Source organism: Centruroides vittatus, unplaced genomic scaffold (assembly GCF_030686945.1).
Source record: "Centruroides vittatus isolate TY-2023 unplaced genomic scaffold, ASM3068694v2 contig_416, whole genome shotgun sequence".
Classification (NCBI taxonomy): Eukaryota; Metazoa; Arthropoda; class Arachnida; order Scorpiones; family Buthidae; genus Centruroides; species Centruroides vittatus.
The window spans coordinates 4386-20169 of NW_027122226.1; the positions used below are offsets into that span (position 1 = coordinate 4386).

The following is a 15784-nucleotide window of genomic DNA, read 5'->3' on the forward strand; positions in this document are numbered from 1 at the left end:
ATTATTTCAAATGTGAATCCTGAAGTTGATAATCAGAAGGACGAAATATGTCTGAAGTGTCTTCTCTCGTCATTCACTACAATTTCAATAGTCTACGGCTGGGAATTCTTTACTCCTTGCTCCTGCGTCTTAAACACTGATAGTCACTTCCGAATACTTTTAAGCGTTTACATCTCATTTATTGAATGCCTTTATTGGATGCATTCCTTTCTACTTCTATGTATGACAATTCCTTACGTATCGGATGTAACTCCTTGCTTTTCCTGGTACGCGGCATTTAATTATGACATATATGTCAGAGTATCTGTTGCGAGTCTTACTTTAGCTATGGCTGCAATATTCAGTACTGTCAAAAGAGTCAAACTGAATCCAAAAATACAATTAGAAACGTCATATTGTTTTCCTAAACATCAGTTATATGCTTCTATCAATAGTCTACAACTTCTTGCAATAAGTATAACTGTTACTTTTACGATATTTATTGGATGCATAATCGCTATTTTATTTTATCCTGCTTTAGAAGAAAGAAAGTCCTTTAAATATGAATCATTTACCTGCATAATAGAAGTTGGCCTGTGCAACACTTTAATCGTTGGCGCTGTAGTGTACATCGTTTTCTTCCTCGTTTTGCTTTACGTTACTTTAATGAAGGCATTCGAAAAAGTATCAAAAAACTTGTATCTTCTGAGAAAAAACATTCCAAATTTGAAATCTCAACTGAATGAAATTATAGCGCAACACGATGAACTTTGGAATTTTACTAATCAAACTCAATGGACCGTTCAATTTCGTATTCACAATAATGTACGTTACTTTGTTAATGGAAACGAATCTGATGTACTTCATTTTCAACTTTTCTGAAGTAAAGTTCGAGTTGAAAGTTTTGTTTTCTTTGCTCTGTGCTACTCTTACTTTCGTCTGTATTTTAATTGGATTCTTGTTATCTGCCTTCACATCTGCTGTAAAGTATTTTGATCGAAATTCCAGTACTTTCTACATTTTTAGATATTTTTAACACGTGTTATATAACTTTTTCAGATGCAAACGTCTTTTCAAGACATCAGAAGATTTGCTGAGTGCGATCTCGAATTGGAACAGAATTTAAAGGTTTGATATATTAAAATGAACGTTATACTACGTAAAGATATATTATGTTTTTGTGTAATTATAATACAATATAAAAAAATCAATAACTTTTTAGATTTTGAATTTCATGAAAAGGTTCGGTAAAGAATCCCTGTGTCTGTCCTGCAGAGATTACTTTAAGATTACAAAAAAGTTTCCAATAAAGGTAATATTTGCAAGAAAATTGAGTAACATTGTTTTTAGAATTTAAATTGAATTACGCATTTAAACATTGCAGATGGGAAGTTCTCTACATTCCATATTTTCTGGTCTTTTAAACATAAAGAATGCTTCGAAGCATAAAACTTAATTACTCCACAGCAGATTTTTATTTCGAAGGGCAACGCTAAACGACAATTATTTGTTAAAATGCAACATCACAATCACTAAAGTTTGTTAGAATTTATAAGTTATTTGCTTTTAACGTTCGATATTGGGTTCTGTTCTTATGGTATTTTGTCATTTAATGAAGATTCACGCAATGTAGACAATTAGAAAATTGATTTCGTACTGTCGCGTCAGGCCCATCCTAGTCTCGTGTAATGACTAATTAATTTTCGTAACTCTCACCTGACCGTCTTGTTCGTACGCCAGGTTCCCTGTCGTATGTCCAATCAAGCAAAAAGTCCACTAAATCTATCTTTAGATTTTATTCCACACAAAACAAAAATCAACTATTTACATTAATTCGGTTATAAGAGCATTCCACTATGTTCCCGCGCCTTTTGGAACTTAACAACTTTTTCTTGGTGTTGCCAACTCTCGACAAAAAACCAAAATTCCCGCCATCTAGTGGGATGAATGGGTCATCCTCCCACCCTTGATTTTGTCAGTCAAAATCAAAATTAAATTAAATTTAAATATAACAAACACATATAGTACTAATTGAATGAGTTCGAATCAGTCTACAAATCCAGCCGATTGGGAGCCTTTAAGGGTCTGCCCCTTTTTGAGACTCGAGAATTCTCAGATGAGGTGGTCACATCACTCCCTGTAGCGGCAGAGATCATTCGGGACCGATCATAGGTCCTCTCGCAATCGTTTTCAGTAGAGTCTACAGTCTTGCCACGAAATTCGTTTCGCATAACATACTTTTCATCCACCGAAGAGATTTCCAAGGGATACAGTCTCCTAACAGGACGGATGAGAAATCCAACCTGTGTTTTTATTTTGGCTACTCTTACCAATCCATCTTTACCTGGATAGATCTCGACAACTTTCGCCAGAGGCCAATCAAGTCGCTTTTGGTTGTCATGCCCAACCAAGACGATATCTCCCACAGCAATTACTTTAGCGCCCTTGGCTACCCCCTTCGGGTTTTGCAATTGCCCCAGGTACTCAATTCGAAATCTATTTCGTAAATCTTTTCTCAACTTGCATAAATAACGGAATCTCTTCCCAAGATTTACCTTTTCCAAGTGGTTTAAATCGGGAAGTCCAGTTTCCTTTATCCCTTGCAGAAACATATTAGGAGTCAACGGGATTAAATCTTCAGTATCTTCTGAGAGTGTAGTAAGTGGTCGAGAGTTCATCAAACCCTCTACCTCACAGATAATTGTGTAGAGCTCTTCGTATGTTAACGAGGCTCGTCCCAAAATTCTCCTCATAATCTGCTTTACACACCCTACCAACCTTTCCCACCAGCCACCCCACCAAGGCGAAGCTGGGGGAATGAACTTCCAGATAATGCTCTGAACAAGAATTTCATCTTTAATCTTCGTAAGTTCAGCCTCAGAGAAAATTTTGGCAGCACCGACAAAATTTGTACCGTTATCACTATAAATGACAGAAGGGCGTCCTCTTCTTGCCACAAATCGTCTGAATGTTTGCAGGAACGCCTTCGTTGAAAGAGACGTCAACAACTCGAGATGTACAGCCCTGTACACTGCACAAGTATACAGGACAATCCAACACTTCTGCTTATCCCTCAAGTACAGTGGACCAGCTAGATCAACGCCAGTAACCTCGAATGGCGCAGCATCTCTTATGCGATCCACAGGCAATGGCGGAGATTCAGGGTGGGCTGGAGACACAACAAATCTTCGACACCTAGAACATCGCAGTGTGATAAGCCGAATGTATTTTCTGCACCTCAGTATCCAGTATTTCTCGCGCAGATGATTCATTAAAATTTGAACACCAGCGTGGTTTAATTCTCTGTGTTTCCATTCTATCAATTTCTGTACAATATAGTGATTCCCAGGCAAGATAATGGGTAATCGGAAATCTTCACTATCTTTACTTCTGAATACGAGAGTTTTCACTCTCAAAAGACCTTCCTTGTCTATCACTGGGTGCAATTTTCGTAAACGGTTATCTATCCCCTTTGGAAATTCTTCTCTTTGAATCAGTTTCAGCAATACTAATTCAGCGTGCTTTATTTCCTTTACTGTGAGCCCCCCAGACATTCGAAGGGGTCGTCCTTTGAGATTTGAGGTAAACCGGTATATCCAAGCCGTTACTCGTAATATTTTCCAGTAAGTAGAATAATTCTCATAAAACTTTTCTGCTTTCTCTACATCCAGCGCAGAAATCACAGATTTTTTTCTTTCAGAGCTCACTATCTCCATGTCAGGCATTTCCTTCTGCCGAGGCCATTCTTCTACCGGTAAGCTTGTAAATTGAAGTGTCTCCCACCAGCGAGATTCGGCTAAAGTTCTTGCATTACAACCCCGAGATGGGAGATCTGCAGGGTTTAAGTATCCTGGAACGTGATTCCAGTCATCTGGACTACTTAAAGATCTAATTTCGTTTACTCTATTCATAACAAATGTAGCCCAGCATTCCTGATTCTTGATCCAATACAACGCATTCATGGAGTCAGTCCAATAAAGTGTTGATAATCGTTCAAGTGGGAAGTCCCCTTTAATAGTGTTCATCATTCTGACACCCAATAAACAGGCTAGAAGTTCAAGCCTTGAGATCGATACAGACCCTAAAGGTGCAACACGCGCACGAGCCTGTATCAACAGCCACTTTATGTTGCAGGTATCTGGCTGTCTGAGATAAATACAAGCGGCATAGGAGTACTGTGATGCATCACAAAATATATAAAATGAGAGTGGGACAGCTGTATTGTAGCTATTTACTATCCTTCTAGGAATTTTCACCTCCTTTAAAAATTTTAATTCTTTTATCCACTTTAGCAATCTTCTTTCTAAATCGTGCGGTAATGGGGTGTCCCAAGCTAACTTTCTTTTCCAACACTCTTGCATCAGAAGTTTTGGTATTAACGTCACTGGAGAAAGGAATCCAATTGGATCAAAAAGTTGACTCGCCAATGACAGAACCACTCTTTTTGTTAAAATTTCATCGTTAGGTACCCTAAGGTTTGCATCACAGTATAAAACGTCCTCTGAAATATTCCAATTCAATCCTAGCACACTGACTATTTCATCGGGCTGGATTTCCAAAGTTCCCAATGTCCTTTCATCGCCGTCGCAAACCGGTGACGTTTCTGTTTGTATACCATTGTATACCCAACCTCTTAAATCAAAGCATGCTAAACGCATGATTTCTCTAGACTGTCTCATAAAATTCACCAGCTCCTCTTTGGACTGACAACTCGTAACGCAGTTATCAACGTACATCGATTTCTTGAGTTTTAAAGCTGTTTCTTGCAGATGATCTGGAACATGGTTTAAGTGATAATTTAGAGTGGCTCCCAGGAGAAATGGACTCGAGTTTACTCCAAACACTACCCTGCGATGTCTGAAAACCTTTAATTTTCCAGGGTCGCCACCCTCCCACCACAAGAATCTGAGAAAGTTGCGATCCGCTTCACTTATTTCTATCTGCAAAAAAGCCTTTCGAATGTCAGCTATTACTCCGTATTCAAATAATCGAAATTTATTTAGAATACTGGGTATCAATTCAATGTAGTTAGGACCCTTTGCTAAACAATCGTTTAAAGAGACGTTGCCTCTTTCCTTAGCGGAGGCGTCGAAGACTGGACGAATCTTCGTCGTGGAATGCTCTTTGATGACAGCTCTGTGTGGAAGGTAATGGCAGTTAATCTCATTCGTTTTGACGTCTTTTACTTCTTCGATTATTTGTTCTTCAAGCCATTGCTTGAAGACTCCCTCGTAGGCATCGACCAGGTTCTTATTCTGTAGAGTTTTCACTGTAGATTTTAATCTTCGCTCGGCCAGAACCCTATTATCAGGCAGAGCTTGACAACCTTCTATCCAAGGCAAGGACACCATGTACCGACCATCGCTATCTCTCTTCAGCGTCTTTTCAAAATGTTCGATAGACGCTTGTTCCAGTTCCTTCTTTGATTGTTTTTCGGCAGGGTCCTTTATTCCAAGAATATCTAATTCCCAAAGATCAGGAATTCGCAAATCTCCAATTAACATCGAAGTGACAATCAAGTTTTCGGTTGGCTCGGAATGCTCCTTCGTGCGTCCTAAGATCGTCCAACCGAGTTTCGTTTCAATAGCAGTTAAACCTGATTTGAGTGTCCGGAGTCCTCCTGTCATTAGTTTGCCAGCGACATCCGCTCCTATGAGCAATTCAATGGGACCTTGACAATCGCTCAAGGATATCCCCATATTTGACAATTCATCCTGACACAGTTCCTGTGTAACTGGGGGCGTGGTCAGACAAATGGTCGATTGGTCCAAGACATCAAAATTACAACGATATTTATCGTCTACGCACGAGAGGTGTACCTTGTACACATCGTGTTCACAAATATCCGTACATGAACCTCCAAACAACGAATGTTTCAAATTTTCCTTTCTCATTGGTTGGTAACCGACTCTTTCTGCAGTGCTCTTCAAGATATAGGATCTCTGGGAGGCAGTATCAATAATTGCACGGATTTTGAGACACCTTTCCTCTCCCCTCAGAATCACAACCAAAGTCTGTAGCAAGACACGTGGAGTTGATGACACATTAGCCAATGCCTGCTCACATACTGGGGAGGCGCCGTCACCTTCACCAACAGAAGCATTGTTGGGAGATACCTTTCGGCTATTCCTACAGAGAAGAACGTGATGCGGTTTGCCACAAACTGTACAACTACACTTTGCTCTACATGAAGAAGATATGTGATTCAGTTTTAAGCATTTAAAACAAGCTCCTCGCTTTATAAGGATTTGTTTCCTTTGATCTAAAGTCAAATTTTCCGCCTTCCTGCACTCAGCGCTAGCATGGGATTTCTCACAGAATACACACTGCTGATCCCTGAATGGTTTCTCTTGAGCAGAAGTCAAAAGTTCCATACCAGTTGGAACAGTCTTGTTATAGGGAGAAGCAGCCTTAATTTTACTTTGTACTACCTTCTTGGTTTTGTTCTGAAAGCCAAACCCACTTGTGGCTAAGGAAATTTTCTCCTCGCTTTCAATTTCGTTACGCAAAAACTGCATCAGAGTTTCTAACTTGTTGAAATTCTCTCTTCCAGACTTGAGTAGCATCGAATTTAGGTGTCTTTCCCAAATTCTCAAGAGGTCGGTCGGTAAGCTAGATTCAACTAAAGGGTAGAGCATTGAAGCACACTTATCCGTAGTAACACCAAGCATTTTAAGGGATCGTAGTTGTGTCTCGATACGATCATAAAGTTTCACAATTGGCAATTTGTGCTCTTGCCCCAATGCATTATTCAGTACTAGACTCAGGAGCTCTCTCACGTAAACCTCGATGAGCACATCTTCTCTTCCGAAACGCGAATTTAAACACTCAATTGCTTGCGAGTAATGCTCGGCTGTCACGGGGAACGATTCAATTACTTCCCTGGCCCTTGAGCCCTTCAGAGTCGACTGAATGAGGTATTGAAATTTATCCAAATCCGAAATATTGGGATCTTCATGTATTTTCTTAAATAGTCCCCAAAAGGAAAGATAATTTTTCAAATTGCCATCAAATTTTTGCAATTCAATCTTTGGTAACTTAAAATTTCCCTTGGAATAGCCAGTTTCGCCTTCGCTTCGTGTTTCATCCAGCTCCGACGTATTCAAACGACGCTCTAGTCTTGTTTTCAAGTCTACGAATGTACCATTGTAATTCTCAATACCCTCAATTTCTTCATCCAACATCTGTTGAGAACACTTCTCATCCTTTTGTAACTTATCTAATATTTCTTTATCGATGGTTTCTATTTTAGAATATTTTTCCTGTAACTGGGCCAAAAATCCAGCACATGAATCGAAATCTTCAACCTTCGACGTCAGAAATTCTTGCACCCTATCGGTGAACTTTGTGAAAGCACCTCGGTAGGATCCACGTAATCTGATTGAGGGCTCCATGAAGTGAATCTTATTAATTAACCCAAAGAACAAAAGCAGACAAGATAGACATAGAGAAAACCTCGATTCAAGCTCAAATAGAAATAATGCAGAGATGTATTTCCACTAAATCCTCCAATCAGTACTCATTTTCCGCAGTTAAATAAATACTTCCAAACGTAAACAATGTTCGTACAACAATTGTAGAACGTTTATAAGTGAAATCAGTTAGAACCTGACGTCCCTGTTCGGGCGCCATTATGTCGCGTCAGGCCCATCCTAGTCTCGTGTAATGATTAATTATTTTCGTAACTCTCACCTGACCGTCTTGTTCGTACGCCAGGTTCCCTGTCGTATGTCCAATCAAGCAAAAAGTCCACTAAATCTATCTTTAGATTTTATTCCACACAAAACAAAAATCAACTATTTACATTAATTCGGTTACAAGAGCATTCCACTATGTTCCCGCGCCTTTTGGAACTTAACAACTTTTTCTTGGTGTTGCCAACTCTCGACAAAAACCAAAATTCCCGCCATCTAGTGGGATGAATGGGTCACGTACCGTTATGAGAAATAGATTTAATTTTAAGATTAGCACCCGAAAATTGAGCGAGAAACTCATAAAAATACGGTGTTATCTGCATGTAGATTTATTGACGTATACGTATAACAGTTGATGATATAGACGTAATAATTATATGATTCAGTTATGTAACGATGTATGATGAAGAATCTGAAATACACTGTGAAATAATTTCACTTTAAAATACGCTGTTGTTAATTGTAATTTGTCGAGAAACATTGTATTATATATTGATCTTAAAAGTCAGGTAATACCGCATTTATAATGACAGAAACTTTAAACGGAGTTTTTTCCTGTAAATAGAATTATATTAGACATGTAAGTTGAAATCGATGTATCGAATAGTATTGTGCTGAATATCGTTTAGAATAAAAGACACATTCGATTGTTTTCTGTTATTATTAAGTATTTTATATTTAAAATAATTGTTATTAATTCTGTAATGGTTGATTGAATTATAATTACAAAAGACATAATTACACATCACTCAACGTTTATAAGCAACTAGCAAAAATTCCCGACCTGGCTCTAGCAAGACAAAAAAAAACAAACAACAGCAAATATTAATGTTATTAGATCAATACCTATTCTCAATTCTTTTATTTTATTATATTATAGTATTTGATTTATATTTACAAAGGTTATCTTACGTTACGAAAGAGTTTATCACGCCGAATGACTAAACTCACACATTTTAAAAATATCTCTATCATTGTGTACTGTAAAGGAATAAAGAATTTTTAAAATGTGTTAGATTCGTCACCGGTGTGATAAACTCTTACGTAAGATAACCTTTGTAGTTATATAATTCAAATACTATAATATAGCAATCGTAAAAACGAAAATTATATAAAGTGTTTCGTTATTTCATCCACCTTTGTTACGTATACCGAGAATTGCACGTTTTCATTCGTTAATTAAGTAATCTGGAGTTGAAATTATACCTTACTTTTTTCAGATATTATATTATTTTCTATTGTTAATTCCAAAAAACTGTGCCATTCACGTTCGCATATCAAACGGTAATCTGCCAACCGATCAAATTTTGCAAAAAACCGACCTAAAATTTAAACTTGACACTTTCGAAAATCCATTAAACCATATTTGTGCTCGCAGGAAACCTCGTATTACGTAATTTTCCTATCAAAATGCCACCAGGTCACGGAAAGGTGCTCGTGCTGCTACACTTGTACTTGTTTGTGCTGCTCAATTAAGTGGATTTTTTCGCGGCACTTTTTGTGTCAGGATCTTTTGTAATAGACAGTTGATAACAGCTTATCATTCCAAAGCTACTTGTATGAAAATTACTTAATTACGTTAATTAGGGGGGGAGTTAATTAATCTTAAAGTTTTGGTTTTTTATCGGACCTAGTGGAAGGGGATTAATTTTCGGAAGGCGGCAGCAGGGGGTTCGTCAAAAGGAGTGTCGTTTTAACTAAAATTGGTTGGCGGTAAAATAAAACGAAGTTTAAACAATTTAGTATTACAGCTTTTGATAAATTTCAAAATTTTGAGATACAACGGATTCTACCGTCCGTTTAACGAGTTCTAACAAACTTTATAACGGTTCCAACTGTTTGTTTATTCATTAAAATGTATTACTAGCTAAATTAGTAGGTATCTTATAGTTAATTTAGAATAAATTAAGTAGTCTTCATTTAATATGCGTAATATAGTTCAGCTAACTATATATAAAATAATTTCGCGTACTTATGCATGTATTGTCGGGACATTGCTGTACCTGTTAGTATATTTGTCCACTCAAGTGATTGCTTTGACATTAATTGCACGTGGCTTACTACCTATTCTTGAATAATGGAGTTGAACGGTGTGCAATCTCAAGTTGAAGGCTGTGACTTAACAACACACAAGACTCACAAAGTGACAGAGCTGTTGTTCTTGAGCCAATAGAAAACACAATACTGAAAGAGGCAAGTTCCCACCTATAGAAATTACTTGACTTGGTACCTGAAACTTACCGGTCAAATTTAAAGATAGAGGAGCGTAAGGAGATCTGGAAAAGAGTATCACAGCCACATAGCTGTGTCAGCCAAATATACTGAATCATTAGGGAACTCAAAACAAAATCTAGCACTAGTATTTAGTAATGGACAGGGGATGCAACCAACCTATGCCCCTATTACCAAAAGTAATAGACCAATTCAACCAAGCTCAACTACTAAGGTGGTTAATAAGTCATTAAACAGAAAACTGAAAAGAGGGGTACTGTTGGCAGCCATGCTGTCCTGGTTTACACGAAAGGAAATGTAGAGCCCCAAAGCAAAACAGATATCAGAAAAGTTAAAGACACAATTCTAGATACAATCGAACCTCAAAAACTCGAAATAAGAGTCAAGGCAATAAAGGATATGAGAAATGACGGATTTTGTATCCGGGTTGGCAGTTCAGAAAGAGGAGGAGCTTAAATGCCATCAAAAACATTGCACATGTTAAAGACAAAATCAGATGCTTAACATCTATGAGCAGGCTCCACAGAGTTATTCTGTTAAATGTGCCAAACGCTGTTGAAAATGAAGATATTCTCTTCCATATATATGAACAAAACAAAGAACTGCAAGTAATTAACAAACAAGATTTTTTATCTGTCTGTCGAGTAAGCACTGTTTTCAATAGAGGCCATATAAAAGAAAATTGTACGCACGTTGTCATCACAGTCACCCCAAACATCAGAAGAGCAATTGTAGGTCTGAAACACATCATTATCATGGGCCAATGTAAAGGCCAATGACTACATTCCCCTAATAAGATGTTATATCTGCTGCGGATATGGCCATTACGCCAAAAACTGTATAGAATATCTCACATGCAGTCACTGCACAAAGCAGCATAAATACGCAGACTGCAGTCGATTAGATAGACCACCCTGCTGCATAAATTGCGAAACAGAAAAATCCGAAGAAGAAGGCTATAAATTCAAAACAGATCACAACTCATTTGATGCAGGCTACCCAATTACAGTCCGAACAAAGGCATCAATGATTCAAGAAACCAACTATGGCCAATAGAGAAAATCAAAATTACACACAGCAACCATACAACATAAAGCTAAACATACTCCAAATCAATCTTCACGGGGCCAAGGCTCCAACTTCCTTCCTGCTTAAAACAGCAGTACATTGGAAGATAGATGTTATAATGGTACAAGAACCATATCTTTATAAAGACTACTTTTACACATTTTGGCAAATGGATGACTTTCCCCCCACGTGGATACATTGCTAAACCAAAGACTGGTATCTTTATCTGCAACCCAAACGTGGACACTCAATTTCATACCATCCTCAGTTCTGAATATGCCACTACCATTGCCATACATAGTAACAGTACCAATCCAGCTTTTCTTACATGAATATATTGTTCTCCATTCCGGGACATTGGAGCTCTGTTGGAGGAACTGAAAAGAATCAGCTCCTGGACCAATGGTCGCCAGTGGCTAAGAGGAGGGGACGCCAATGCTAAGTCACCAGTATGGCACAGTGACATATAGGACCCAACGGGCCACGCCCTTTTCGAATTTGCCTCCACAAATCAACTTTTATCTAACAACACTAGCCCTTGTCAACCTATTACAGCAGCAGAGTTGACAGCTGGGTGGACATTGTGCATTCAAACAGCAACATGAACAACCTTATTGTATACTGTAGTATACAAGACTATCCTAGTGTCAGTGTTCATAGATATATTAAAACTACTTTAAACCTTACAGGCAAATCTGTCCACACCGACAATTATGTAACCAAAACTAACTGGAACGCTTTTCGTGAATAACTTAAATGTTCCTGGAATATTGAAAAGCCTGTAACAGAGATGGACAAAAAAGACAGTAATGTTCAAAATAACCACTCAGTCGGTTTGACGAAACACAAAATTTATATTTACAGTAAAAATGTACAAAATAATACAAATTAGAGTCACAATTAAATATGCACAAACACTAATCCAACGACAACCGACTATTCCCGTACACGTTCGTCGAAAGAACTTTTTACGATCAAACAGACTTGTAATTAACAAAACCTCCGAGTCAGGAACAAGTTCGTACTCAACCACTGGGGTTTACTTTCCCCAGATTTCCGTAACGTCCAACGAGAGAGTTAGTTAGCACTTCGATAACGACGATCCCAATCCGATCCGATCTTCCCGATCCGAACTCAGCCGATCCCGATACGAACTTACGATACCAGCTCCCGTTTCCGCCGAAACTGCGGCTTAAATAGTCCCAACGTTCGAATCGTCCGCCAATCAAATTTGAATTCTTCCACAACGGCCGCCAACGGTCATTTCTCGCCGGCCAATCGTCCATCTGTCGTCGATTTGAAACACAACGGATCTTCTAACGGTCGTTGCTAACGGCCGATCCCAACGGCTTTTCCGTTATGAAAGTTCGTTATAATAAAACAGGGCGGAAATCGCTCGCCTAGCGATTCCAAACCCTACAAAGACATTGATAAGTTCATCACCCATCCAAACAATTGCATAAAAACCTGCTATCACAAACTTCCAACCAAACAAAAGCCTTAAATTCAGTACCATGATGGGACAGCGAGCACTCAACTGTAAGGAGAAAGGTTAGAAAGTTAAGAAAGACATACCTAAAACAACACGACAGTGACCTTTGCAACACATTTCGTGCTGCTTATATCAACAAGTTGAATAAATACAAAACCTTAATTAACCAAAAGAGACATAAATCCTGGAGGGTGTTCTGCGGGCGGTTCACTAAATCCTGGACCAACCCCTACTACGTTTTCTTCAAAAGCAGTGTAAAATGGGCATTCCTTTGCCAACCAACAGATCGGATGGTACTCTAACCACCTGCTTCAGTGATACAATAAAAACCATCTTTGACCACCACTTTCCCACTGATAACCAAACTGATGACAACAGTGTGCATAAAGAAAACAGGACCCCTTTAGATTCGTACCAAACACATGCGATGATCCTTTTTCCATTTACAGTGAAGTTTCCAAAGCCTTTAAAAAGATAAAAATAAAGAAGGCCTCTGAAAAAACGCAATAACGGGCAAAATGACAAAAGAAACCTTCGAAGCACTTCAAACATTTTTTGTGGTACTGTATAATCAATGCCTTCAGATTGGGTACTTCCCTGTTGACTGGAAGTCTGCCTCAGTGAGACTTATACCAAAAAATAGTGAACAACCACCCACTAGCCCCAGAGACTACAGACCCATTTCCCGTCTGCCAATAATGGGTAAAATCCTGGACAGACTTATCAGCAACCACTTTATAAAGAAAAACTATATTAATATCCTTCAACATGGCTTTGTTCCTAGTAGGTCAACTACCACAGCCCTGGCCTCGATCATTAATTATACTGAAAAGGCCAAGAAAGATGGTAAACACCATGTTCTAATTTTCACTGATTTCCAAGGAGCGTTTGATAACTAATTGTGGCCGGAAATCCTGCATCGACTCCGTGAATATCACTGTCGTAATAGCATTTCTAATATCGTGAGTAGCTTTCTTGAATATAGGCACATTGGCTTTTATACAATCTCTCCTACATTCATCAAACAGCCAAGGGTTGCCAAGGGTCTATAGCTGGCCCGACCCTCTGGAACTTTAGTTCACAATGACCTTCTAAGCATCTGCAACAGGACACCTGGCTTCTTGGTACAAGAGTACGCCGACGACACGGTGACCCTTGTTTCTGACAAAAACTCCGACAATCTCGCCCCCCTATGCAATATCATAATGGACACCATCTACAAATGGAGCACTGATAGTAAACTGCCTATAAATTACAATAAGTGTAAGTATATCACATTTCCAAAAAACACTAGCCTTCAAAAAAGCCCAACCATTAAAATCAACAATACAAGAATCTCTAGGGTGAAGGACTTAATGTATCTTGGGGTAACCCTGGACGAAAAATTGCACTGGACATGCGCATCGACAACATTTGCAAAAAGGCAACACTTGTCTCCAACAAACTGATCGGTATAGCAGCCAATAACTGGGGATCAGATACCAGAGAAGTCCAGAGAAATGCAGCATTGAGAATTGGCAGTGCCTACCGTATGCACCCACCTTGGCCCTTCTGTTCATAAGCGGACTTTGCCCTCTATACCTTAAAATTAGAGCAGCTATGTGGTCTTGGAATTTCAAAAACATGATTGACCTCTCTAACTAGAAAGATAATATTCAGCATATAACCCTTCCAAACCTTCCTGACAAAATCTACCAAGACCTCATTTCCAACGGTATCGAGAAGAAAATTCCAAACTCTTATATAGATATGATTCTTTCCATGAACATGTAGGAACTCACTTACCATGATGAGAATGACCATGATTATAAAATCTACACGGACAGTTTCAAGCAAGAGAATCGAGTGGGCGCAGCGTTTATTGCGTACAACAAGGCAGGCAATATTACTCACCGGTCTGCTTTCAAGCTCGGTAAATACTGTTCTGTCCCGCAGGCAGAGATCTTTGCCATCACCAAGGCATTCCACCACATCAGTGAAGACTGGTTCCTCTGAAAAAAGAAAATAGCCATCTACACAGAAAGCATTACAGCTCTTCGCTCAATTTTCGACAAATATAATGCTTACAGTTTCGGACGAATAATAATATGTTATATTGTTCTGTTTAAATTTTAAAAGTAATGAAAATGTTCAAAAACATATCGATAATTGCTTAATTATAAACTATTCGTACACAAAGATATTATGGTTAAAACCCGTAGTTAATTGTAATTATTAAAATATATTTATTAGGAAATTACAAAAACATTGTTGATATTGCTTGCTTGATTACTGTAAAATTGCAAAAAAGCAAGCTTTTTGCTAATTTATAGTGATTAAAAATATAAACATTTTTAAACAAAATCTGATAACAGATGGTGCCACACACAATTTCATTCTTATATAGATGTGAGCATTATGTTGGCCTTTATTGCTAGACTTATTAATTACACCGTCACTGGACACAAGACCAGCTTTAGAAAATCACTTTATTAAATAAAGTGATTTTCTAAAGCAATGAGAAAAATAACAGTTTCACGGCTGAATCGACCTTTCATTTGAGTCTACTCAGCTTCAATATGTAAAAACGTTATAAGATTTATCTGGAGATGGCACATTATTAAAAAATAAATACATTTGTTCAAAAAAAGTAAGGACACACATTGTTTGTATTGTCTTTTTTATGAATTTTCGTGAATTGTGTAAATTTAAACACTTTGTATTGGCAATTTTTTATCAAATAATTTGATTGTTTACATACTATATTTCATCATTATGTGTACACTTAACTAAATCATTTCTTAGATATTTCGATAAACTCGACTCTCGTGTGCATTATTGTTGACTAAACGTTTAGATATGGTCTCGATGTAGATGGCAGTATAAGCAATGTCGCGTGGCAAATGTCCGCATGCTATTGTAGGGCAAAAAACGGTATTGTCCTACATTGGTGGGGCAAAAGGCACTTTTATTTTACACGAATTCATATTTAAAAGTTGTTTCTGTTCTTGCTGATATCCTAACGAAATAACGCGCAAAGTTTGTCGCGCGGTGTACTGCTACTTTACTCTCAATTCTTTCATTTATATATGTGAAAATATATATATCTGTATATCTGTAAATTGATCTGTCTTTATTACCGGTAGTGCCCAAAGCGGAACCGGGCTATGTACTAAAATTGGTATCTAATAAACTTAAAATAAATGAATGATTGAATGCCTAACGAAATAACAATTGATATATATAATCGAGACGAGTTGATGATAATAATAATAATAATATGATAATCAGCGCAGAGCCCAAACTGTCAGGGGTTGAAAGTTGAAATTTGGTGCACAGT

General features: G+C 38.0%; 2 protein-coding genes across 2 annotated transcripts; one reads left to right on the plus strand and one right to left on the minus strand.

Moving 5' to 3' along the window:
- Positions 1–802: 802 nt before the first annotated feature.
- Positions 803–1476, plus strand: LOC136976618 (uncharacterized). The gene is made up of 4 exons (XM_067271954.1): positions 803–961; positions 1039–1107; positions 1202–1291; positions 1364–1476. Exons 1-4 carry the CDS (start codon positions 803–805, stop codon positions 1433–1435), a joined length of 390 nt encoding a protein of 129 aa, XP_067128055.1. The 3' UTR covers positions 1436–1476.
- Positions 1477–2030: 554 nt separating this feature from the next.
- LOC136976619 (uncharacterized) lies at positions 2031–7373 on the minus strand. Its single transcript, XM_067271955.1, has one exon. It carries the CDS (start codon positions 7371–7373, stop codon positions 2031–2033), a length of 5343 nt encoding a protein of 1780 aa, XP_067128056.1.
- Between the last annotated feature and the right edge of the window lie 8411 nt (positions 7374–15784).

Excerpts from the sequence above, each read along its gene's own strand:
- LOC136976618 (XM_067271954.1), top strand. The coding sequence starts at position 803 with ATGTACGTTACTTTGTTAATGGAAACGAATCTGATGTACTTCATTTTC. Across the intron at positions 1,108-1,201 it reads AATTGGAACAGAATTTAAAG|ATTTTGAATTTCATGAAAAG; the intron begins GTTTGATATATT and ends ATAACTTTTTAG. Across the intron at positions 1,292-1,363 it reads CAAAAAAGTTTCCAATAAAG|ATGGGAAGTTCTCTACATTC; the intron begins GTAATATTTGCA and ends TAAACATTGCAG.
- LOC136976619 (XM_067271955.1), bottom strand. The coding sequence starts at position 7,373 with ATGGAGCCCTCAATCAGATTACGTGGATCCTACCGAGGTGCTTTCACA.